Source organism: Oryzias melastigma, unplaced genomic scaffold (assembly GCF_002922805.2).
Source record: "Oryzias melastigma strain HK-1 unplaced genomic scaffold, ASM292280v2 sc00261, whole genome shotgun sequence".
Lineage (NCBI taxonomy): Eukaryota > Metazoa > Chordata > Actinopteri > Beloniformes > Adrianichthyidae > Oryzias > Oryzias melastigma.
Window position 1 is genome coordinate 243,442 of NW_023416895.1, and position 27,569 is coordinate 271,010.

General features: G+C 40.5%; 1 protein-coding gene across 3 annotated transcripts in view; it reads right to left on the minus strand.

Annotated features, from left to right (window-relative positions):
* Positions 1-23,398: 23,398 nt before the first annotated feature.
* The window catches only part of bcas3 (BCAS3 microtubule associated cell migration factor), a gene marked incomplete at its 5' end in the record, with an annotated part of 146,712 nt that continues 142,541 nt past the window's right edge, over positions 23,399-27,569 (minus strand). For all 3 annotated transcript variants that reach the window (XM_036210843.1, XM_036210842.1, XM_024262027.1), the window contains 1 exon segment: positions 23,399-25,414. In XM_036210843.1, coding sequence (XP_036066736.1) covers positions 25,362-25,414 — 53 coding nt within the window.

Genomic DNA, 27,569 nt, shown 5'->3' on the forward strand with positions numbered 1-27,569 from the left:
TACTGTGCTGTCCTGGGAGAGGCCAGGGCTTGCATAAATAAGTAAAGACCGTTAAGGGACCAAAGTCTGTTGGCTGATGTTTCCACCCCACTAAGTTTTAGCACATTAGGATGCCCCACTGCCAGTAATGAGCCAGAGACAGCTGAATAGAGATGGGAGGTTTAAGGGTGAGGGGTAATCTCCTGGCACTTCTAGCTCACACTTAATTGCAAAATTCTGGATTACCAGGAGTTGAAGATGTCAATACAAACATATGACCTTTCCCATTGCATTTAGATGGGACCAACCTGAATTAAAAAAAATATATATATATTATTTTTGTTAACTGTTTATTTTAAGTCTATATTTATAAAGCAATGATTCACAATCAAGGTTGTCCTAAAACCCCCAAAACATCAGACAAAATTTTATTCATTTTTATAAATGTAATTAGTTTAAGTGTGGGCATTTCCAATAGGCTGAAAAAGCTGATAAATGTGACAATGAAGAGCAAAACACTCACTAAATAGAAGGTTAAGCCTTAAACAGAAGCTTTAGCTCCAGTGTTTCCATTATTTGCACTACCACAACTTTTTAACTATTTAGGCAATTCAAGTGGATTCTGACTCGGAGAAAAGCAACTTTGCACTGATATGCAACACTTTACAATAGTGCTTAGGCAACTAACGTATGTCAGCTGAATCTGATACTAGAGAGCATCTTTGGACATGGGCTAATTTACTAATTTACTCATGTAAAATGTTGCACATCAGCACAATGACGATACATTAAGCTGCTTTTCTTTGTGTCAGAATCAGCAGACTTTGTTGTTTGCATAAACGGTTGAAGTGTTGCCGAGGGTTAGAGCGTGTGTTATTTAGATGTTGCTGGCCAGATCACCGGAGTTAAAAAGGAACCAGCAGACTAAGTAAAGGCCACCATCTGCCATGACTGTATGAGGGAACAGGAAGGAGATAGAAAAGAATCCCAAACTCTTGAACATCTGTAGTAAGATCAACAGGGAGAAAAGAAACTGGAGCAATGAGATGATCGGAAGCAGATAAATGAACATCTGGTGAAGGGGAAAGGGGATTAGTTAATTACTGCAATACCAAGACAACATGATGCAGACAAGTGAACTTAAACTCCATGATTCTTTGCTTTAAACAGAAAGTACAGCATTGAGGTTGTAGCAGTGGGAGAACATAAAGCAGAAATTGATCAAACCACATATCTGTCATCAGACAAAATAGACATGGGAGCAAAGAGACACTAAAAAAGACTGGACATAGGACAAAGGTGGCTGGAGAGAGGAAGTCTACTAAAAATAATGTACCCAAAGAACTGGTACTGTTAAGACAAAACAAACAGACAGCTTTGCACAAACTAGCAAAACATCACAGTCCATCAGTTCTTAGCACTAACTTGAACACTCAGCTTCATTATTTTTATCTACTCCATCATGTTAAATAACGTAAAGGACACCATATCATAGAAGTAAGGCGGTAGACCCCAGTTTTGCTCCTAAACTGAAGATTGAACTTTTGTGTAAATACAGATTAGCTGAATAAAGAGTATCATCTTTTGCTTAGTGCAACACTTCCCTTAGCTAGGGTAAAGAAATCTAAAAGATACTGACTGATTATACTGTTATCAGGAACGCTCAACAGAAAAAGAAGAACAAGAACCAAAATAACTCAAATTAATTTAGTAAATGAAGGAGGAGAGCTGCTCAATAGCCCAACCTGTGGACATAATTGTAAAATGATGCCTCCTTAAGACAAATGACTTGCTTGATATCTTTTGGTCATCATTTTATCTAATTACAGACTCAGTCAACTCTGGACTGTCTCGGTGGTGCAAACTTTATGGACAGTGGAGCTGTAATTAAAATAGAGGTCTCAGGTCGTTTCAATTGACTGGATGCTTTCAGAGGAATCATCAGGCTCTGACCAAGGGAGTTCATACTGTAGCCAAGGTTGTCTGTTTTGTTCTTCAGAGAAAGAATGTGTATGTGTTTTCTCCTCATCTCAGCCCCAGTGCCCCTATGCCCTGGCCTCCCGTCCTCCCCCACTGTGTGTGAGTTTATTCACAGGAAATGCAGGGAAGCCTCACGGGTGGCTGGGCTGATGCGAAGCGACGTGGCGTCTCCAGCGAGCCAGGAACTTAGCATGTCAGGCAGGTCAGCACGGGGCAAGCAGACAGTCGATAAAATATTCAATACAGCTCTCCCAGTTCATGGATCTAATACCTCAGAAAAGGCCCCCCTCCAAAATCTAAAAGAAAAATTATCTTCTCTTCAGCCTCTTCCTTTCACACTGGCTGTGGGGTGGGTTTGTCAAAGTCAGGGTGAAAAAGCCACCTGTCAATGAGGATCTCACTGACTCTGTGGTGGAGCTTGAACAGATTATTCTTTGCATGATGTCTTATGGATTTCAAACCCCTCCCTTTTCTCATACGAGAAGGAAAGGCTGGACGGGAGTTCAAAAGTGCACCGCAACCTTTTCTAGAACTGATATCATGGCTCAGTCTTTTTATCTTCTTCTTCTCGGTTTCACCTGTCCTGTGCCTCCTGGGTCAGCGCTCGTACTTTATTGTCACTTTACTTTTTGTGCAGTGCATTTCTCCAAAGCCCAAAGGGTGGAAAGAAAACATAAGGCAGAGCTCGACAATGGAGTGAGCAGACTCTGAAAAGGTGTGGCCTGCGATGTCTTGTGTCACTTTCGCACAGTGGGCGCTAAACCCAATTAGCATCATTCAACTGCACTGAGGGCGCATCACATCGACTCAGCCTCTGTGTCGACAGGCGCCCTCCACGGACCGAGCAGATACAGTGAAACACCAGCTGCTATCAGCCTGTTTTGCTGATTAACCTAGACACTAAGATGTTGCTGCCGTGTCTTTTGACTCCCCAGCCACAACCTCATCCTCCACTGTTGTCTTGGGGTAGCTTCCGTCTACTTACATTTTTAACAAGCATCTCCTCTGTCTCCATCTCTTTTATTGTGTCGTCTGAGTGCGTGGTATTTTATTACTTACACTGCATAGATTGGTTGAGTACACTGGATCAGTGTTACCCACTCAAACGGTTTTCCTTTCTCCTTCTGAATAATTAATGGAAATGGATGGTTAAGGACAAAGGCAGTGAAGACTCCATTAAAGGGCAAAATGTTGAGAGGTGCTGACTTCATCATTGAAGTTGTTAGCGCCAAAGGTCCTGATACTGTTCAACAATATGCTACAGCAGACAGGACACCACGGACATTCTGGAATCAGTCTAGAAACAGGATCAGGCTCTTCATTTCATAGCAAAAACAGATAACTTCAAAACCCAACAGTAGTCATGCAGGGGAGTTTCCTGGCATATATGCTTTCACCGTATGCCTGCATGGCTCCTGAACACAAGAAAGTGTTAGGACTAACAAGGTAATGTGGGCAAGAGAGTGTGGCGAGAAGGCAGCTTTTATGCAGTGCAATTGGGAGCTAACCTTGATAAAAATAGCTGTATCTAGCTGTAAAGGGATTTGTCTTTGTTTTTCTAAAGGTTCGTCATAACACTTCCCAGAGTTTGAGGGCCCTGCAGCTTTCAGATACCTATAAATAAATGCTTTCCTAAGCTTTACTTCTTTCTCTCCCTTTCTCTCCAACAGACTCGAGCAGGGACCGGAGCCGAGTAAATAGCCCCCTCCTGATGAAAAACATTCCAACACCACTAACACCATGAACACCATGAACGGGGAGTGGATGGTGGATTAGGTGGTGGCTGTTGGGTTTTAAAAACGGCTTCAATCCTCTGTTTTCCTCAAGCGCTGTTTTCACGGTCACCACTTTCACAGGGAAAGAAGGCCTCTGCGGGTTTGCTGTGTTTGGTTGCAGAGAAAAAAGAGAAAAGGTTTTTCTTGATCACAGAATGTTCCTGACAGCAGAAGAAATAAAACAACGCATGCCTAAGTTTCTTTAATGGTCGGTACCAACAAAGACAGGTTCTGTTCAAAAAGCAGTTCTTTCTTCTTCTCACCAATTGATAAAAGAGCTGGTGCCGAAGCTCTGCCACACAAACAAGCACCAGACCGTAGTGTTGCTGTCAGTTCATTTCAAACCTTTTCATAGATATAAGCGAGGCTCAAGAATAATGGACCCTACACATGCTTTGCCTAAAGTGTATTAGTAGTCAGTGGTATTTTATTTTCTTTCACACATGGTACTTCAATTGTATGCGTCTTGTGTGTAATTTATTGCTAATTGTTTTTTGTAATTGTATGCTGTCTTTAATTGATGTTTTTAATTTGGCTAATTTCAAACTTTCTTTAGTCTTTCTCTTATTGTACAACACTTTAATACCCTGAAGGTGCTGTAAAGTACTTCCTAAATAAAGCTTCATTCATTTATTATGAATCAGAAAACAAGGTTCAAGTCTGCCAATGTTGTTTGTCAAAACCAACAAATTAAAAATTTTACCAAAACGTATCAGACAAAATATTTTATACAACAAATCGCCAATGACCGACTCTCTCAAACATCCTCCCTGCCATGGTGCAGGTGTGTCGTGGAAAATGATAGAAGGAAACCGTGTGACACTACTCTGGTCTCAGAATCAAGGGTATACTTACATCATTTTTTACTTCAGCGAATGTGAACTACACAAGCAAAGTAAAGAGTAAAATCTCCTGACACAAACATGGACAGTTATTTGAAACTAGCTGCTGTTGCTCCTGAAAATTACAGGAGAAAGGCTTCGTGCCGCTGACTTCAGGAATGCTGTCGGTCCAGAGTTGTAAACGGAGTTGGCCTTCACCAACAATGGGGCATATTTTTCGAGATGCTGGGAGTCGATAGCAGGCGTCCGCTGTGACAAAGGGCCACTTCTCTGGCTCCGTGAGAAAGGCATGTTAGTTCAGCTCTTTGATACAGGACACTGTTTCTCTGACCGCCATTCATTACCATGTATAACAGTCAAGAACACTGAGCATTAGGCATAACTTTGTCCTCCTACACACTTTCTGCAGCAGGATGGTAAAGGGCCAGGAGCCAGGCTTCTCTAAACACTTCTAAGTGTCACACTAAAACTTAGCTTGAGTGGTTAGAGTAGAAAACAGAATCAAGGACGAGGAAAATCAGTGCGTTTCCACATCTCAGTTCTAGTCTTTACCCAGCAGTTGAGATATGAGCTGTCTTAAAGCCCACAGCTTTGACAGAGCATTGGAAGAATAACACAGCCTAGGCGTTCACATTTGTTTCCACTTATGTTACATGATCTTTAAGAGTCTAATTTGAACAAATCCCTTGCTTTGACCGCACACTGTACTTTCTGAGGGCCCTCACATACATGCGCTGGGTGTTAATGTAATGTTCAAAGGGTACTACCCTGACGGTCAGTGCTGGGCACACTGTGCTCTATTTCTGCTCTGAACTTGCCGTAGTCTTTTATTAAGAAACCATATAAAATGAGGCATGAGGAACAAAGGCTGCTGGTGCCCTGTCATTTTGGAGGTACACCAGCATTTCTCCAGCTCAGTCTCAGAACACGCTTCCTCTCAAATTCTTCTCACCCTGACGCCCAGGACTATGCAGTACAGATAATCTATGAAGATCAACTGTTACATATTATATTATGTATAAGACTAAAGACTGTCAGAAAGAAAGTGTAAAATATGAGGAGGGGGGAAAAGATGGGTTTTAAAGACAAGAGAGAGAGCCTGAGGCTCCTTAACCAAATTAAGTCTGGGTGTTTTTTTCTCCACTGCTGTTATGCTGTCAGAGTAGTCCAGCTCCAGGGAACGCCAGTGCCATGTCAAAGACAGATGAGAGAGGCTGAGAGAAAAAGAGATGGAGGATAGGTGCTGGTGAAATGTTAATGTCTTGTCCTGTTCAATATCTGTATCTTTGGTCGGGGGTAGGGATGGGGGGGTGGGGGGTGCCTGTCTGAGAGAGAACACACAGAGTGGCGGGAGGCAGTGTGTGTGGATCAGAGTCAACTTTGCCTCTTTCATTTTTCCTTGAGTGTACACATCCACCGACCCTCCCACACACAGAAAACATAAACATTTCATGTTTTGTTAGTAGCCATGCATGAGGAATTCCCCCTTCCTGTTGGTGTGTCATGTTTATATTGCCTCCTAGTCAGAGTGCATTGTTCATGGCGAGCATCCTCACACTCTCAGAACTTCAGATGCTCCTTTTGTTCCATGGAGATTTTCAGTCAAACTAAAGCGAGTCATAAGTTTCTGAGCCACTGGCTGAGTCCTCTGACACTAAAGGGGGGTGGGGGGGTGCAAAAGGATCTGTGGGGTTATTATGTGTCTGGTCTTGGGTGGAGGTCATCCAAAGTTACAGGAAGGAATTCTGAGGATGGCTGGGGGAAGAAGTGATGTGGAGGAGAGTGTGTGTGAAGGAAAATGAGTGGAGCTGGGTGGAGGGGTGTCAGGGTAATGTCTGGCAGATGACAGATCTTTGAATTCTTTCCTTGTGCCCAAAAGGCAAAAGAAGTGGTGGTGTGGTGGTCACATATTCAGAACACTTACAGTCTTTATCCCACCCTTCTTCCCCCATCCTGGGGGGCTCGGCCTGCTGATTACTACACAGGAGGCCATTCAGCAGCAAGTACCCCCCTTCACCACTTCCCTCCCTTTCACAGACATAACCGTCCTCCGCTGCAGTCATCTTCTCCTTTCTTCTGGGGTCATCTCAAAACACATTCTGAAGCAGTGCAAAGATAATTGGGGTGGGAGTAGAGGGCTGGGACAAAGGCCAGGTCGCTCTTGGTTGAGGTTTTTCATTTGTCACAAAGCTGGCCCGTTTAACGCCTGGCCCGACAACAGCGTCATGGGGTCACTTTACTGCCCCCAGCATCTGCCACCCCTTGACCAAAAGAACGCCCAGTTGGTACACCCAAACCCCACGCAGACACATGCTTCAGTACACTTATTGCCTGTTTCAGACAGAAGTCTCCAGTAACACTTCATTTAAACTCTTCGTCCCAGCACCGAAGCAAAAAGGATGGCGGTGCGTTGCCGGCAAACAATGTGTGTTTTCATCCTTTTGAGCCCACACGTCTGCCTGGCATTTAAACTCCTAACTCTTGTCCTCTCGCCCAACACAGTTGCATGTGTGTGTTTGTGTGTGCGTGGTGGTCGGCTGAGGGGGCGGCGGGCCAAGGCCGTGACGAGAGCTAACAGAAAAAAGGGCAGTCAACAAAACTCAATTGTACTCAGAGTGACGGTAATTGCATTTGATTAAAATAATGACAGGGTGTCAGGGCAGAATGGAGGGTCTCTTCATGGGAGTGTTGAGGGCCTGACACCAAAACCCAGGAGGTGCAGAGAGAGCAGGGGAGATGGACGAAGAAAAGCAAAAGGTTTTTTCACTCACCTGCACCACGGAACCCAGAACATAAGGACGCCACATGGAAAAGAAAGAAAAGACATTTTACTTAAATTAATATTTGTCAGAAATTGGCTTCTCAAGAAAGTTCCTTTAGTATGAAAAGAGCTCACTGAAGTACAGACAATAGTCTCACAAGAGGGAAGTCTGAAAAAGAGATTCCAGGAACACAGGGTTCACATGCAAATGTGATACATCGCCGCAGCAGCAGTCATTTGCCTAGTCTCCTAACAAAATAACAATATTTTGGGCTACAAAGGCAACACAATGGTCGGAGTCAATGTACTGATTTAGTGTATTAAGAACACTAGATCTAAATCTTTCTGAACATGATTTTAAAACTAAAATCATGTTTCACTTTGTTTCCATAAAACCTGTGTTTTGTGCTTGTTGTTTACCAAAACAGTGCTGGAGCATCAGCTCATGCTCACACTGACGATGGTGATTTTAAACATGGATGACAAGGGGACAGAGCATTAATGTCGTTTCACTTAAACAGACTGCTATGGTTCAGAGAGAGCTTTGCAAACAGAACTGTTACAAAGCATCCAGAAATTATGCTTACTGCTTACACATCAGAGTACGTTCAAGAAGACAATTTTAGGTGACTGGCAACTCAAGACAAGCTGTCTCTGGGTAGCTTTAAAGAAAACTTTGCTGTTTCAGAGGCCTCATAATATCACTTTCTCTTTTTAGCCACATGAAACTTCAAAGTGCCTTCAAGCGATACACTTAAAGACAGAACAGTATGGAACTCCACACTTAGCCAATGTGTCCTTTGCCATGACCCTCTAAGGCCAGCGGCACAGTTAAACAGCTTCTGCTCTTGATGCACACCCCAGCCAGAGCGAATGAAAGAGACGGAGGCTTTTACAAGTGGCCCGACAGCACAAAGTGTCTCTGCTCTCTGTAAAAGCAGCGCTTAAGGTCAGAGGAGCGGACAAGTTAAAGAAAAGAGGGAAAAAAAGAGAGTGTATATGAGAGATGTGTGCTAAGGCAACGGAAAATATGATAGCCAGTAGGGATGTCAGAAGCCTCTGAAAAGAGGCTGTCTAAGCCGGGCTCAGACTCATCTCCTCACATGGATTCAACCTTTTCTCTGCATCCCCCTCTTCATTTATCCCTTACACCTCCACAGGAAGTTCAGCCTGGGCCTGGAGCAATCCATCCCTGCATGATGCATTCCCTCCAAATAACTCTGCCAGAGCTTGGCTCCACACAAAAGGATTGGCACTGAGTGTGTTGAGCATTAACAGCCACAATAATCCAGGGAGGTCATTGTGAAGGCATTTATCCACTACTCTGTCACAAAGTAACCATGATTATGGACACGCAGGACATACTGAGGTGTCTTCTCGGTTTTTCTGATTTCATTTAAAAGTTTTGGGGAAAATATTCGTAAGGACTTTTAGCCATTTGTCTCACCTTTGTGCCACAGAGTACCACAGCAATCATTTCAAGCACAGTTTTGACAGCATGTTACTTTAAATACTCCTCATGCTAATTGTGTTTAACTTTTTTTTTTTTTTAATCGTCAATAGAATGACAGTCAGCATAATAATCAAGACAAAGACCATTAAGAGTCTATGTTTAATGTTATTGAACAAACCTCCTAAATATGACAATAGTTTGATGAAATGATCATTTGTTGAATTTGCTGCATTAGGAGGTCATTTTGACTGAAATCTAAAGCTATTAAATCAAAAACACCCTCAGAGGTCAAGTTCCATTTGAACATAAGACTCTTATTTTGTAGCAGCTTCACAATTCTTGCATCTATTGAACTTTTTAGAGAGTTTCTCCCTGAATCTCTTTACAGGATGTCAGAATATCCCCCCAGAGCTGCTGTTTGGATGAGAACTGCCTCCACCCTCGCAGATTTGGCTCCAAAGGTTCTCAATAGGGTTGAGGTCAGGGCAGGATGCAGTCAATGATGCAGAGGTATTCCTGCAGCCTGAGATGGAGCATCGTCATGATGAAGATGCTGTTGTTACAGAAAACATGGTTCTTCTTTTAGGACCACAGAAGAAAGTGGTAAGTCAGAAACTCTGCCTACTTTTCAGAGGTTTAAGTTTTCCTAAAAATATCCAAAGTCTTTTATACTTTGTCCAAGATGTTCAACTATTTCAGTCTTTTCCAAATCAGAGATCCCTTTTCTTTCCTATATTGGTTGAAAATGTTAATCTGTTTAATAATGTGGAACATCCTTCTTTAGTAGTTTTTCTTTTGACTGAACTTGCATGACAAACTAATGATCACAGGTGTCTGAGATTGATTTCAGTGATCCAAAAAGCCCCAAAGAGACACAATATCATTCATAAGCTTAACTGAAAGATTTTGATGCTTAAATAAAACTAGCATTATAATGTGGAATGTACCGTAAACATAGATGGCAGCAAGGATGAACAAGGATGAGATACTGGATAGATTGACTTCAAATTGTTCAAACATTCCACCTTTTCTAAGGTAATTCACTAAATTTGCTGACTGCCTATGCACTCCATTAACAGTGGGATGTATATTAAACCTTTGGACAAAATCATACCACAGAGATCTATAAAATGGAAACAACAATTTTGAAACTTGTAGTAGAGTGTTCCCTCACTGTATTGCGGTTCACCTTTTGTGGTCATGCTGTTTTGCAAATTTATTTCAACCCAATTTTGCATGCCTTCCTCTCCCTCTCTCTCACACACAGTGCTCTGCGTCCTGATTGGCTGGAGACCTCGTCAATCTATCTGTTCCATGCTTTCTTTTGTACAGAATACGTTCAGCTTACCAAAGCTACATAAAGCTTTGAATGCAATCAGATCTTTGTTTTCATTCTAAAATCATGAACTTATTTTTCTACAAAGGTTTGAACTTTGAGTTTAATCAAGATAGAAAATTGTGAAAATGTTCCTGCCAGAGAACAGTGGATAAAGTGTGTAGTGTAGTGTTCACAGCCTTAAAACATCTGTAATTCTGCTTTGTGGATTCCACCTATCGCGGGTTACATTTAGAACGTAACCTCCGTGATAGACAAGGACACGGTGTACTCTGACGTATTCAGTTCAAGGAAAGAGTTTTAAAATGAAAAGCACCAAAACTTTAACTCAAAGTGATCCAAAGACAAGATGCTGAAATAAAAAGACTTGTGCAACAAGTCAGTTTCCGAATGATTCAGTGATGCACGATACAAAGACATCAACATTTGCAGGTTCTATATCTCCACCATGCAGAGCCCAGCAAAGCACATCTGAAGGTCTTCCTGATTTATAAGATATTCTGTAACTACAACATTTTTCTTTTCACAGTACTCCACACTACCGTAAATAGAATTCTATTCTCTTCTTGTCCACACTGGAGAGCTTAGAAAAACACTTTGTCAATGAGTTTTGCATGACAGATTACAAGCATTATTATCATAGAAATGATTATTATTCCCCAAAACATTTACAAAAAATTAAATGAAAACAATTAGAGAAAGAAAGAAATCAAAACATTGAGTCTGATTCCAAAATCTTTTACTTTCTGATACTTTTTGTTTATGTTATGAGCTGAAAGAATGTAAAAATCTACAACAGACAGTCAAACACAGATCTCGTGTAGCCTAACATAAATGTTTTGAGACCATCTCTTTCCAAGTCATGTGGGAAAAATTCAGACTACAAGAGAATCGAAAGTTTCAGCACGATGTCATTTTGAGACTTACAATGTGGAATTCGATATTAAAATCAAAATTGTACTTATTTAATGAAGTAAGGCAATAAACTTTTCATTGTTAATGAAATTTTAGCAATATACAGTTGTACCTCTACTTGATTTTGTAATTCATGGGTGCCACACACACGCACAAATATATATATATATATATATATATATATATATATATATATATATTTAAAATGTTAAAACATGTTATATACAAACATTGAAAGCTTATAATTAAAGGGTCAATATGCATACAAAATGCTCCTCTTACCCACACACACACACACACACACACACACACATATGTATAAAATACAAAAAAACAAATTATATTCCACTCCTATGATTAAAAGAGTAATTAATTTAACTTTGAATTAAAAGGTCTAGAGAGTCAGCCCCCACCCCAGACGAAAAGTGTGTGAAAGCTGGGACACGGCGACTCTTGAGGGAGTGAAACAGTCAGTGTTTGGAAGCTTCTGGAGTGTTTTCCTGGACAGAGCTCCAGCCAGACTCCTCTGTGTCCATTGGAGTAAAAACATAAACATTTAGAGTGAGTGGCTCACAGCTACAGCACATCTTCTATTTGTTATCACTTGTGCTCCAGGCCCGGTTTACATTCTCTTGAGTGGTGTGTTCATCCGGAAATTTGTACCCTACGCCCCCTTCTGATTTAGATTTGGAGAGCAATAAAACTTGCTGAGTTGTTGCCTCAGACAAATAAACTGACTTAAGTGTTGATGTAGAGATTTCTATAAAAACAGGAAAAAAGAAAAGAAAAAGAAATAGAGACAGAAGATGTGGAGAGAGATAGATACAGAGAGAGACGGAGCATGAATGATAGGCGCTGGTCTGTCGCTCCTTCCTGTGAAAGTTTCCGGCGAGGCAGTAAACATGGCAGCGTCTGTCTCCAGAGGGAGCTCAGGGAAATGTGTTTGTGTGCAAGTGTGTGGTCAAGAGGACGTGTGTGTTTATGGATGTTTGTGTGTCTGTGTGAGGTGATGTACTGCTTGTTGGTGCATGCATACACTGTTGTGTGTGGAGGTCAGCAGTTCTCTTCCTTTCCGTGAGGGAGTTGTGCTGCAGCCAAATGCCCAGCTGCTCATAGGTGTCCGTTTACAAGCTGATTCTGGGAGCTAACAGGGAAAATGCACCAGACACACACAAGCATGCTCGCCTCGGTTTGCTCCACAGGAATTCTCTCAAAATACTCGACATATATAAGGTTTGCCGTTGCAGCTTGTGAGGTAATGTCATTTGCTCGGTTTGTTAGTGTGTGCACTCAAAGCATTAGGTTTTTAACGACATTACTGCTTAATTATATCACCTCAAACATTAACTGAAGAGGACTGACTTAATTACAGTGATTTCTGGATTTACCTGTTGACCACTGAAGCACATGCTCAGTAGTAACATGGTTTCTGCAATTACCCAACTTAACCACCAGTTGAGGACACGTATAAGTAGCACATTTGAAGCAGCCATTGCAGGAAAGAACAAATCTCTCATAAAGATGCAACACTACAATGTAACTACAGTTTACAAGGCAACAAAAGCATCCTACATAAATTGAATTGTTTATCGCCAAAGATAAAATAAAGTTTCATAAAAAACAAATTTTATCATTTTAATAAGAAAATAAAATGTCTACTCCTTTTGGACACTGGGAAATTTCCCATCTAATTAGATGTAAAATGTAAAATATATTTACTTTTCCTTTTGTGTCATTTTGAAGATGACAAAATATTAAATTAGGTAAGCATATAAAAGAATTGGCACAAGTGGAGACTGTAAACTAAGAACAAGGCAGTTTGATGAGGGAAAAACAGCTAAAGAACACTGGTGAGAAAAGTTAAAGAACATGTGATTTTTTTAACAACCATTTCTGGATAGGGTGACTTTGTATACTTCCTAAACTTAGAAGCATCTCCTTTGAAGAGCAGAGCTGCAGTTTGTTCAGCTGAAATTCTATTGCTCAGAACTGTTATGGGTTCAGGCTGTGTCCCATGGACAGACATGTCGACACACAATGTCACGACCTTCAGTCTGAGCATGATCTGAAGGCAGTTTCCATCTGTCATCAGCACATAGAGGATAAAATATAGAAAGAAGAAATCTGGCAAACAGGAGGTGAGAGATGTTACTCTGAATACTTGGTACACTGATGTCAAAACTGAGGTAAGATGGCTTTGGATTTTGTCTTCTTCTAAGGATCAGAAAGAGTGTTTCATACCAGCATTGAATCAGATAGAATACTTTTTAGTCTTTCTTTTTATTTTCCTATGGTCATTTTCAGAGGAAACAGAAAAGTTCCAAATAGTAATGGGCAATGATTTCAGTTTTCTTTGTGTTTCTCCTGTTTTTTTAATTACAATTTTTTCTTGCAAACAGCAAATCTTGTGATTCCTGTCTGGATATTTAATTAGAGTTTTGGATTGTAATCATGATTTGTGTAAAAGAGCAGCCTAGATCTGAACCAACTTCCAGCACAAAAATGATCACTTACAGTATGTCAGCAATTACAACAGCCAGGACTCCCACGCTGAAAACGTCTACTACCAAAGCAATTCAATTTTCTGAAAGCATGAAATCACTTCATAGTACTTTGGACATTAACCATTTTAATGGAATTATAATTAACTGATATGCATAATAGTATCTGGCATAATGACATAATAATTTTAACAGTGTTATATCATAAAGACTGCTAACTGACCTAACAAGTCATAAAATTAGATTCAGAACTATGTTAACTATTGCTCCAAGAAAGGTTCAACATCTAGTAAAGTACATAAAAAAATGTTCTGCAATGGTGTCAACTTAGACTTTAGTTACAATCAGAGCACTAGACTAACTTTTTTTCTTAGTTGCACCAGAACAAAAGTTTGGTGCACCCACCTTCTCAACCACGTTGCATTTAACTCAGCAGTTTTAGATGATTCCTTTCCTTTTTATTCGCAGTCAATATCTGAATTAAGACTTGAAAATGATTAACTTACAAACTGATAAAGAAAAGATGACAGACGAAAGAATGTAGCCTGTTATCAACAGACATTTTTTTTATTCGCTCCAACTGCCGCCAGCATCTGGCATGCGTGCACAGGAGGCAGGAACACACCCAAACGAAACGAATAAGATGTACATTATAGTAAAGAAATAATAATAATAATTCTAATTTGACGAGTGTTACACCTGCATACATACAGGAATGAGAATTTCGGAGTCATGTTGTCATGGAGATGATGATTTTGTTTTTTCCTCCTCACAGAACGGCTGGATGCACCAGTCCGGCCAAAACATTTTCTTAGACACACTATTGAAAACTCCAGTCGTATGTGCAACCAGTTGGTCGCACTCTAGAGCTCTGGTTAAAATGTTAAAATATCAATTTAAAAAGACTTGTAATATTAAGATTTCTTACATGCCTAACATTTCAACTCTCAAAAAGAAAGTAACAGCCACGGTGGTTTTAGGGTGTAAGTGAGCATCATGTCAGATGGAATGAGGAAACGCAGAACTTAACTGTTTCAGATACCTTTCCCTTTAAAAGTCCTTACAGTACCAGAACATATAGTAAATTAAGATGGTACAGAACAAACAGGTTTAGAAACCAAGTGCTGTGCTTCAAATAAATCTGAATGTATACTGTCCATAAAAACACACAGCAAGACACAGATGGACTCCTACAGTGAGGCAAAGACGTATTTGAACACTGTGATTTTACAAGTTCTCTAACTGACAAGGGTTCTGAAATTTTAATCTCAGTTCCTTGTCCCCTGTGAGAGACAATCTAAAAAAAAAAGAAAAAATGGAAATTACATTGAATGATTTTTTTTTTTTTTCTTAAATAGTTTATTTGCATTCTTATACTGCAAATACGTATTTGAACATCAGTGGTAATATTTGGTAAAGAAGCCTTTGTTTTGTTTGTTTGAGCGGCTACACCACTCCAGAACCTTGATATGCTTCTTACAGAACCACTCCTTGGTTCTCCTGACTGTGAGCTTCAGGCCATAGTCATGTTGGAAGATTCAGCCACGATCCATCTTCAATGCTCTAAATGTTGTTCCTCAAAATCTCATAATACACGACCCCGGTCATCCTCTCCTTTATACAGTGAAGTCATCTTGTCCTATGTGCAGAAAAACACCCCCAAAGCATGATACTATGGTACTCATCATTCTTCTTCCTCCAAACACGGTGACTGAAATTCACATCAAAAAGTTCTAGTTTTGCCTCTTTTGATCAAGTGACTTTCTCCCATGATCCTCTGGTCCTCTGACCCATCCAAATGGTCACTAGCAAACTTAAGACGGGCCTGGACATGTGCTGGTTTAAGCAGCACCTTTCTGTGTCATAAATGATTTCAAACCATGACGTCTTAGTGTATTACCAACAGTAACCCTGGAAACAGTGGTCCCAGCTCTTTTTAGGTCATTAATCAGCTCCTCCCGTGTATGGGCTGATCCTCACCTTTCTTTGGATCATTGAGATCCCATGAGGCGAGATCTATCGTGGATCCCCAGTCTGAGCAATATTGACAGTCATGTTTAGCCTCGTCCATTTTCTAATAATTGCTCCAGCAGTGGATCTTTTTTCACCAGGCTTGTTTTTTTCCATCTGCAGTAGTAGCATACAAATCAGTTATTTTAAAAATCATACAATGTGATTTCCAGATTTTTGTAAATTATGTCTCTTACTATGGACATGCACCTTAAATGAAAATCTCAGACTCCTCCATGATATCTAAGTGGGAGAACTTGCAAAATCACAGGGTGTTCTTATACTTATTTGCCTCACTGTACTAATATGAACATTTGTCTTTTATTGAGAATACCAAGTAGTTAATGCATGTTATACTGGTCTGTGTTGATGTTTCCTATGACAGTGCCTTCATGTCTGTACAATCCAGTCAGAATCCTCCATGTTTTTACACAAAAAACAATTTACCATACTGCTTTAGAGAGGCAAAACCTTTACTTCCTGTTTGAGTTTTGCTGGAAAACAAAAGGAACTGGAGCCACTGCAGTTCACTGTATGAGCACTAGATAGTTTTGTAAACATGCAACTCTGCTCCCATATACTTCAACAGTTGAGTTTAGTTTCAAAAGTGCTGTTATAATGAGTACCCATTAGTCATATTTCTGTTTCCATCTTCCACAAGACAATTGTTTCTCTCTTCTGTCTTACTTTCTTTTCCTCCTTTTTATTGTACTTTCTATTATCCCACCCTATCCTTAACCACTCTTGTATATTTATTTTGTTTTTTTTATTAACAAACAGCATACTGTTTTAAAGTAACACCAATTAAGGTGGTATACGCATGCAGTCATTCATCCTTCTTTAAAATAAATATGATTCATGCTGGTATGGTGTCACAAAAAATAGAGACTTTTGTGAGATTCATGTTGAACAGATTGACAGTTCCTGGTCTAGGTTTAATATCTCTGAGTATAAGTTAGTGGAGGGGCTGCACGGTGGCGCAGTGGTTAGCGCTCTTGCCTCACAGCGAGAAGGCCCCGGTTCGACTCCCGGCTGGGACCTTTCTGTGTGGAGTTTGCATGTTCTCCCCGTGCATGCGTGGGTTTTCACCGGGGACTCCGGCTTCCTCCCACCGTCCAAAAAAAACATGCTTCATAGGTTGATTGGCGACTCTAAATTGCCCCTAGATGTGCATGTGTGAGTGACTGGGTGTGTGATTGAGGCCCTGAGACAGACTGGCAACCTGTCCAGGGTGTACCCCGCCTTCGCCCTTCAGTAGCCGGGTTAGGCTCCGGCACCCCCGCGACCCCGAAAGGGAAGAAGCGGTCAAGAAAATGGATGGATGGATATAAGTTAGTGGATAGGATAGTGTTGCTATGGCATCATGAAAGCCTTTGGACACACTGACAGTGAAACACCAAAGGTCAGCACGTCTGACCTGACGGGAGCCGTCCTCTGAGAGCTGCAGGTAAGCTTGGATTATTTTACTGCTCTCACAAACACATTCACAATGCCACGATGAGTGATATATCAGAGACCAGCAGCATGTGTGGACAAATGTGTGCAGGCACATGCACGCACACACACAAACACGGTTGGCTGGAGGGGAAATCAAGCTGTCGCCTCTCAATAACCTCCAACAAAAGAACCATTGAAAACAACAAGACAGCCTCTCACAGTGGAAGTTCAAAAAAAGTTTCTATTTGTTAGTCAAGGCAACTTCTCAGCACAGCCTCATTTATTCACTAGATCTCTCCAGAGAAGCCAATCCAGTTAAGAAAGGGTTTACTTCATTGTGAAGAGATGAGCACTGGAAACTGGCACTGCAGAACTGACATCCAACTTTGGCTTTCTAAGCTGTTGAACTGCTGAATCTTTTGATGGTAAATGGCAAATACTCCTATAGGACTTAACTATTTACTTGCAAGACCCAAAGCGCACTACAGTCACAGTTCCATTACTCGATTCACACACTGATGTGTGAATGTGTGAAGGTAAATCCACTGTGATGAACCTGAAACCACCAGGAGCATTTTGGAGTTCAATGTCGTGTTGTAGGACACATATCCACGCCACGCAGAGCGGGAACAAAACCTGCGATCTTCCAATTAGAGGTCAACTGGTCCTCCTCTGCATCATGGCCGCTCCTAGATTCAGAAAGTCACCACCACATTCTCACGAGTCACGCACTGAATCCTCTATACCACATGTGTCAAAGTCAAGGCCCAGGGGCCGGATCCGGCCCTCTGGGTAATTCTATCCGGCCCTCCAGATCATTTTATTTTATTGGTATTAATGGTCAGATGTTATTTTGGACTTATTTCTAACTTGTATAATTTTGACAAAATACATTTTTATGGAGAGTAAAATCTGTATTCATAATTATGTTAAAAAGTTACCGTTTTAAAGTTTTAAAAATTGTCATTCTGCCAGCTTTTTGGACGATTTTGACATCTACTAAGATTTATTAGGCTATTTTTCCATTTAGCTAATACTTCAGCTACATGCTAGCATTTTTGGTTGACCTAAGTTTTATTTTATTTATTTATTTATTTGTTTGTTTAATTTGGCATGGCTATCAGCTTCAATATTTTCAGCAGTTAGCTTCAATGATTTCAACTTTCAACTTCAGTGAATTCAGCTATTAGTTTCAGTGAATTCAGCTATTAGCTTCAGTGAATTCAGCTATTAGTTTCAGTGAATTCAGCTATTAGCTTCAGTGAATTCAGCTATCAACTTCAGTGTTTTCAGCTAACAGCACTAGCGTCCTCAGTGGCAAAATTCAGCTTACAGCATTCACACTAGGATGATTATCGCTGGTAGTGTTGTATATCTAGTTCATAATTATGTTACAAAGTTACGGTTTTAGACTTTTAAAATGTAGTTTTAGTGTTTAATTAATGTTTATCTTGTCCGGTCTGCCACCAAAGGTGTGTTTTGGATTTTGGCCCCTTATGTAATTGAGTTTGACCTCCCCGCTCTAAACGTTTGTTTTTCATATTTCATCTTTTCTTTATAAGGATATATGTCATTGACTCTCACATACATTTGAAGGAATGAAAATTTAACTTGGGTCCAGCACACTTAGCATCTCAACTCACCACAATGTTTATGACTTCAGTGCTGGTTGAACATCAGAGACTTATCACTCCAAGGAACAACCAGGGTCACTTATTGTCATAAAACACAAAGAACTGAAGAGTGTCTGCTCTACTGTGTTACCTCTCTCCTGGTAATGAGATTAGCATGAAAGCTGCTTTGTTGTTCCCAACACAGTTTTCTAGCTAAAAGCATGCTTCAGTTCCACTCCATAACTTTCTTTAAGGTGGAATTTCTACTTCTAGGCAGTAAGAAGGAAAGGATGGTAACATTATACTCTGGCAAAATTTGTCTTGGCTCTGACACAGGTTACGTATCTGGCTTTATGCCGTTATATGTGTTTGAATAAAGAGGGTCATCAATTCTAATTTTAGGCAATTTCATTTCATACGACACTCTCCTATTGCAATAAATTGACTGGTCATGGCCGTTTTACAACAGATGTCAAGTTGGTTTGTAATTTCCCACTGGCTTAATTTTAGATAATGGTATACTGAAAGAAACATAACCTCAGCAGCATTCAGATGTTCAGCTGGGCATGACATATGAGACAAAAACACTGAAAATATCAGAAAATTCAAAAGAGGTTAACAGAAAATAAACAAAGGGGAACAAGGCAGGGGGTGAAGGAGCTCACGCAAATATCAATAAACACCCTTCTTCCGTCTCGGAAGCTTCCTGCTCTATTTGATTAGGCTGAGGACAGAGGCTGGGGGTGAAAACTGGAGCAGTCATGCTTTTTTGCTTTTCTTCCTCTTTTCCCTTCCTCTGCAATCTTCACCCTGCCCTTAATTGGAATGGGAAGTTTGGGAGAGGAGGGGGCAGAGGGGCGGGGGTTGAGTGGGTTGCTGTTAGCCTCAGCCTAACCTCCCCCATCTGGACTGAGGAGGTGAGGGGGCGACTTGCCAGCCTTCAGGCTACTTCGAACCCTTCCCAGCTGTTGGCTGTTCAGGGGCAGGACATTTTTTAACTCTCCCTACCCCAAGTGTGTATTTGGTGGGCTTGAGAACGCTTTTTTTCATAAAAATTGCCATATCCTCCACCAGCTGCTGACCCCACAGCTCCTATCTATGAGCAGGCCTCTGAACGAAGAGGAGGGAGATGGTTTCATTTAGCAGAATCTTGCTTTGCAGGAGGATTTGTTTAAGGGCTTTTGGTTCCATCACTGTTAGAAAGACCAGCATAATGTAAAAAAACAAACAAAAAAGTTCACTGACTGTGAGCAAGACATTAGCCAAGACCAGTAGCCATAATAAAAGTATATGGGTCCTGTCAGCACTATGAAGATGGCATTTGAGGTTGGAGCAGTGCGAGCTCATACAGCTACAATGAAAATATTTATTCATATTCGGTCTAGATTGATTATTTCTAAAGCCTCATGTGAATTTTTGACAAACAGCAATAAACAGATGAGTATCAAATCAATAAATACACTCAAATGGTCACCCCTGAGAAAGGATGTTGCAGTGACATGCCACCCACTTTCTGTTGCATGGCAATTCAATTTGCTGTTGACCTCAATAAAAAGACTTAGCCATTTAATGCTTGGTAAGACAGGTACTTCAGCAACTGAGCAGAAAGGCAAAGTTCATTACAGCCATGTTAACATGGCCTGTTGGTTCTTGTGAATACAATAAGTCGTGAATTCAACTCATGGATATGTAAACCAAGGTGCAGCTATCATCAGAGAAGCCCGATTATTTCCTCTGTCGTAGGAAACTTTTGATAAAGAATCATAATATCTGAATTCTGGAAATTCAATTCAATTCAATTCAATTTTATTTATATAGCCCATTTTTTAAAGATGTGGATTAGCCAGTCTCTAAAACATGCCAGCAGTCGGCGTTAAGGGTACAACACCAATACTTTGTTCAGTCACCAGAAAAGGTATCAGCCTTTAGAATACAAAAAGACCAACATGCACAGAAGCAGCTTTCCCTGTGGTACCAAAACAACACTTCATAATGTGGTTCCTTGCTGTTGTGTAAAATACATAAAAACAATTGTGTTCTGGTATTTCCTTCCAGGGCTTCTAATAGCTGGTCCTGGAGATCTATCACCCTGGCTGTTTTGCTTTGTTATGTCAGGACAAATTACACTGATTTCCTCGTTCATTCTATGCATTCGTGTCACTACCATCAAGTCCTATTTTACAAGTTAATGGCAACAATAAATGTGGCTTTAACTGAGGGTCTTACCCAAGGGGAAAACACTAGTCAGAAACACAGTAACTGGAGCCATGCCAGTTAAATGGACCGCTGTTAGCTTATTACGCAAGTAAGTGGGTACAGCAACCCTGTTTCACAACAGAAATACACATCAATAACAACAACGTTCCTCTCTGGTACCATACTTTTTTGAGTTTCTGGTTAGAAAAAAAATCTAAAGCTACATCCACACAACCCTTGGCATTGTGCGTTCAAGTGACCACTTCCAATGAAAAGTCTGTGTAAATGCGCATTTTCAGCCTCCAAGTTAAAACCTCTCACATTCATGTGTTGCTTCACACATTTAAAAACGTTTTTGGGACTCTACCTACAAAATGGACCATTGAACACACGTTGAAAGTTAAACCAGTTAAACTTTGACCAATCAGGGACTCAGATTTAGTAGTGAGGGATGGATTGCGCTCTTTTTAATTCACAGAAGTGCCAACTGTTTGAAAATTGATCACAAATTGATTATTAATTGTGTTTTTTGGCCTGTCTGAATTATCTGACACCAACTCTTTAATATATCAGAATAGAGCTGTGAAAGAAAAGGCTGGAGGAACATTCCCCAGATTTACAGCGCTTTGACATTTCACGCCACGACTTCCAGCTGTGAGTAGATACGCTGGTATTGGGCAGCAACAATCCAGTGTGCAAGAAGTGTGAAAGACGTATGTTCTCATTAACCTTTCATCATGAGAGCGGGCAAAGCAGTTTTAGGAAAAGCACACAAGTCTCATTTCACCACAGGTGTAGTCTCACTTGCTTTGTCTGATCAAACATTGAAAACAAACTGATCAAGTGTAACCAAACCACACAAAGTAGGCACGAACACAGTACCCAGAGATGACAATGTAGAATTCTCACAAACTCAGACGTTTTGAGTTTGAGATTAGCAGGTGTGACAGTCTCCATAGCTCCAGAAAAATCTTTGTAACTACTGGTAATCAGAAAATGCTGTTTTATGAGAGGTAGCTGGTAATTAAAAGGATGTTGGACAGACAACAACAGCATGAAACAAAGACATCAACAATACGCTGAACAGAGGACTTGTTAGTAAAGTCGGGTGAAGGTGGCAATCTCACAAAAATATCATCCAATGGCATGCTTGTGGTCATGCATTATGTAAAAGGGCAGCTAAGCCTTTTGCAACATTTAACAGGCCGGGGAGGCCATAGGTGAGGCCAGCACAGCCTGCAGCCAAAGGTGCCAGCTCATCCCAGACCAGAGTGTCTCAGTGTCTGTACTAAGACTGAGCTTTCACTCAGCTGGTTGCTGGATTTACACATTTAGAAACAGAACTTCCTCGAGCAAAGCCCTCTTTTCCAGTCAGAACCAGTGTTACAAGAAAAAAGAGGAATAACGTTGGACTTAGACAGCCCAGAAGAGCTTTTTGAAGGCTCATCAAACACATGCAACACAAAACTATGGTTTAAATATGCTGGTTTTCAAATGGTTGCAGACTGGATGAACATCCCATTTGAACTTTGACCTCAAGAGTCCAGATATACCTGCTGCTTGTCTTTGTACTGGTCTGCATTGGAATCATATGGTGATTTTTCATTATGGCAGCACTGTAATTTAGAGGGAATGAGCACTTCAAAAGAAAAGCAGCTCTCACATAAACACACACAGACAGGGTTACTGTAAATGTGTGTAACCTAGAGTTCTGCTGGATCCAGCATTAGTTTGCTTTTCTTTTTTCTCTCTTTTTTGTATTCCCACAACAGTCCAAAATACACCCGGACAGTAATCAGAGACGAAATGCAAGGCTATAATTGTTGGAGCTGATTACAAAGTGGAGCATAATGGTTCAAATTGGGAGAGGACTGCAACGCCAACTTGTACACAGAAAAATGTGAACTCTGTTACACAGGGTGTCTGCAGTTTAGTTTGAGAGTTTCTTGAATTATAGTCTTTCACAGCAGCCGCACAACAAAAAGTTACACTTGGAAGAGCTTTGAAAGTTGGGTGGTCTTTGCTGTCCAAAGATGTACAGGATGTCCCATTTTGAACATTTCTCTCCCTGTGGGGTAGGTTCTGTTTGTGAGGACATCTTCACTATTTATCAATTTAAAATAGGGGTAGCCTTGGTTCAGTGGGCTGGGGTGGGAGGGGGGTAGGTGGTACAAGGTAGGTTGTATGATCCCATCCATCATATAAATGCAATACAGAGTAGCCATCAACACATGCTGAGGAAATGGCAGTGAGCCATACTTCCACAATGTAAACAAAACAAATCAACAAAAAAATTACAAGGCATCTCCTTTCAAACACCTCCTTGTTTCTTTATATATAGTCATATAATAGAACTAAGCACAGATGCACATAAACACTATTGTTGGCTCTCAATAATTAAAGTCACACTGTCCCTGTGTTCTGGGGGACGCCTGATTTTATTATATTTTTTCCCTTCATGCAAAAACAGAAGTTCCCTGGTTCCTCAAATGAGCTGTAATAGAGGAAAGGTGCTCAGTTGTGAGAGGTTCCCCAGCGTGTCTCTGACTCCGTGTACAAGTTTCTATCACAGCCACATTGTTCACAAAAAAAGGAACATGTTTATTATTCTTTGAACGTTTAATAGTTCACATGAACCCTTCACTTGAGGATCATCAAAGTATCACATATACATTAGAATAATCTACAAAAAGATTTGAAATGGTTGAAACAAAAAGAAAAGAACTCTAAAACAGAATGAGATCAGGTTTTGACACTCCACCAAAGACCTACAAAAGACACAGCGGGCAGTCAACAAATACCTCAGAATATTAGCAAACCGGTCAACATTGTTCGTTTCAGAGGGCAGCTTTCCTTGTATGCCAGTACACAGGCAGGATTAATTCATGTCCTGTTTTCAGAATAATCCCAAAGTCCCATCTTTGTTTGTGTGAGCAGAAATTGTGACACCAAAAAAATCACAAGGGGGTTACTTGTTACTTAAATGTTGCATTTTTAAAAGTGCTGATCAGTAATTGCTTTGTTTTTATTTTGAAGGAGAGGGGGGCTTAATTTAGAAAAAGTGAAACATATTTCTTGCATTGAGTTCATTCTGAAAACTAATGAGTTAATCATGTCATGGGTTCAACCTCAAGCAATGGGAAGCTCCAGGTAAGAGACTCCAGAGGCAGAAAGATGTGAGGTGTCTCATGGATGGTATCTAGGAGGCCAGGTTAAAACTGTTCTGCTGGCTAAAATCAGTGATCTTAGTTTGGCTACATGACCCAAGATACAAGAGAAACTCGAATAAAACAGATAAACAAGATAAACAGTCATATTATCAAAGATACAGCTTTACATTTAAGCACACCTCTGCATGCATCTTTTGCCTGTTACTGGGTCATTTACTAGTATTAAACAGAGATATAAATATATCACAATAAAAGGAAGAAGTACTTTGAATCTGGGGCTGATGACTTGTGGATTCATTTCACGTTCATCAATACTTAAGATAAAAAACAAAAAAAAAAGTTAGCACTGAAACAAGAGCATTTTGAGCGTGTTTGAGTAACACGCTCTAGTTTAGAAAGCCGAGTCTGGAGGGCTCATCTCTGGTGAGAGGACGTGGCTCTGGCAGATCTCTATGAGCCATGGGCAGCATAACTTCAACTTATTCATCTTTGAGAAAACAGCAACTCATTTCCTCCACAAACTAGTGTGGTGTTTAGACCTAAAAATAAAAACTGTTTTTACTTTGGAACGTTTCTTTTAATGTTACTTTAAACACAATGAAATAGTAAAATCCCTGAACTGTGGCGTCCTGAGGCTGAACCTCTCTGCATCACCGCCTTAACTTTGCAGTTAGATCATAGAAATCAAAGACTAGAGGACGAGTCCATAAAAACTTGACTGTTTAAGACAGAGGCATTTACATCAGTGGCTAAATATCATATCTAAAATAAAGGGAAGGGTGTTGAGACATATACTGAATGAGGAATTTGGGAAAAATGTATTTTTTAAGATTAGCAAGAAAAAGCAACAGCTCTTCAATCTTTTCTAACGTTCTGTCACTTTAAGCTAACCCATCAGGTATTTACTGTGATAACAAGCTAAAAAGCAAAAAAGAAGATGAAATAACATTGTTTTCTGTAACTACAGTCATTAAAAACACAAGCCCCCAAAGGAGGAATGAAAAAGACGAATACATTTACATATTTCTGATAATCAGTCTTATTAATCAGGGGAAATGACTATAAGAATGTATGACACATTGAGGCTGTCAAAATCAATGGAGTTTAAATAGGTCATGTCTTCTTATGTTTATAAACTCATAAAAACAGAAGAAAACTTGCAAAAAAGCAAACAGATGAAGAGAGGAACACAAATTGAGAGCTGGTCATCTTCCTCTTTTCCTCCTCCTCCTCCTCCTCCTCCTCCCGCTTTTCCTCTTCACTCAACAATATCCATGTTAAAACAATGACTGGGGGGTGAGAGAAGGTGGGAGGGGAATGGAGGGATGAATGCATGAAGTGAAATGGTAGTTATGCAAGCAAGTGTAGGCAAAATAAAAAGCGAGAAAAAAAACTAATTGAAATGATAACTGGAAGAGCGAGGAGCTTCTTTTATTTTGGAATAACCTGCAGAAGAAAAACAGGAAATGACAGAGAAAAGGGGTTTTAATTCTTCGCTGATAAGACAAAACGTGTGACAAATTCTAACGACAGTTTATCTAAGATGGAGAAGTTAAACAAACGCTACAAGCAGCAGTCACAGCTGGCCATTGAGAAGAAGAACAGGGACAGTCAGGTGGAGAAAGACATGTTGCGCTTGTCTGCCGAATCAGATACTGCTCAAGGCTACAAGATACTAACACGGTGGATGTGTTCACAGAAACTCCTCCTCTCTGATGCCCAATGTGACATGATGAGTCCATATGACCTGAGGAGGGCTTTCTGCAGGAAAGACGCTCTGCAGGAAGCTGGAAGGGGCAAAGCTGGACAGAACTCTCAGGCTCTCAACTGTCCTGCCAGAGCCGGAGCCAACACACACAGGGCAAGTGCAGCGTTACGTGTGTGTCACTTTGTGTAATTCATTAGTGTACATATTGGCCTTGTGAGTTTCTTGTGTGTGAGTGTAATGGGTACCGTGTGCTTGCTGAGTTCTTGTTTGCCCATCTTAAATCAATTAAAATGAAATAAGGCGGTTCTGACCGGCCCGTGAACCAGCTCCCTCAGCTGAGAGCATGTCTGTGAAACACGCACACGCATGCTCGCATACACACAAGCCGGGAGACTGATAATGCAGAACAACTGGCAAATGACTCTGCTGTTAGAGGGAAAATGACTGAGAGTGTGTGATTGCATGTGTGCGTTTAGTACGGCATGTCTGACAAAGTTTTACAAGGAAACTGAGAGCAGCATCAGACATCAATTAAAGGTACACTTGCACACACTCTTGTTGTTCCATTGTTTCAGAGAGGAGCTGTTCTCAGCTGACTTGGGTAGCACCAAAAACAAACACTTCATGATTAACACCGTTCAACAATCAATCATTGGCTATTGATCCCACAAAGGGGGTAAAGTATTAGCTCAAAGCTGATACATACACCAAGAACGACACATTTGGTTTGGAAAATGGACAAGCAGTTCATTCTGATGCTAATGTTGGTTGGTACCAATCAACATGTGAGCAGCCGCATGTCGCTCCACTTTAAAGGGAAAACTAATGATGGAGTTGAACTAGAAAAGTTTGCACTCCAAGCATGAAGAAAAGAATGCTCATATTTCCTTAAACTCTTGTCCTGGAACATAAACGGTAAGGAAATTAAAACCACTGAAGGGATGTTTGTTCCAGTAGAAGTCACAATCTTTGTAATACACTATGGTTCCTTGTAAAGAAATAAAAATAGTCAGTGTCACTGGAAAGGACATCTAGAGTTAATCTAAAGTAGAATGTTTCTGTTTTGCTTTTATTCATTTTCAAGACTCTCATCCTGATTGATTGTCTCTAGAAAGTCCAACTTAACCCATATTTAGAAACGTGCTAATGTGAATTAAAGCTAAAACTAGATATAGGCCTAATCTGTAACACGGACATGCTTTCTAAAAATAGAACCCTATAAAGAAAAGAATGGGGACAAAAATAAAGCCCTGTGGGATTCCAGGGCTCGGAGCCGATGTAGCTGAAGAGTACATGCTGAGTTGATCTATGATGTTGTTGTCTGACATGCTAGAGTGGAACCATTTGAGTTCACCTGATGCCTACCCCACATGAGTCTTTAACAGTAATCCACAGGGTCAAATACGAGCATCAGGTTGAGAGGAAAAAGCAGTAAGCACAAACAGCAAGCTAAAAAAAGGAACCCATCAGTAACAGCAACTAAATACGTTCTTCCTGTACAAATGTGTCATTTAAAATAATATTACAACTTCTCAAAAATAAAATGTCTTTAGATGGGATTGAAATTGCTCTAAAACAGCTTACTTCCTTTGACATAAAAGGAAGCTCAATAAAAAGACCCAAAGAAAAATTTGCAATAACTACAGATCATCTTCAGCGGATGGATAGTGGATGGATGGATGATGGATGATGGATGGAAAGATGGATGAACGGATGGATGGATGAAAGGATGGATGGATGGATAGATGGATGATGGATGGATGGATGAAAGTATGGATGGATGGATGGATGAAAGGATGGATGGATAGATGGATGATGGATGGGTGGATGGATGAAAGGATGGATGGATGGATAGATGGATGATGGATGGATGGATGAAAGTATAGATGGATG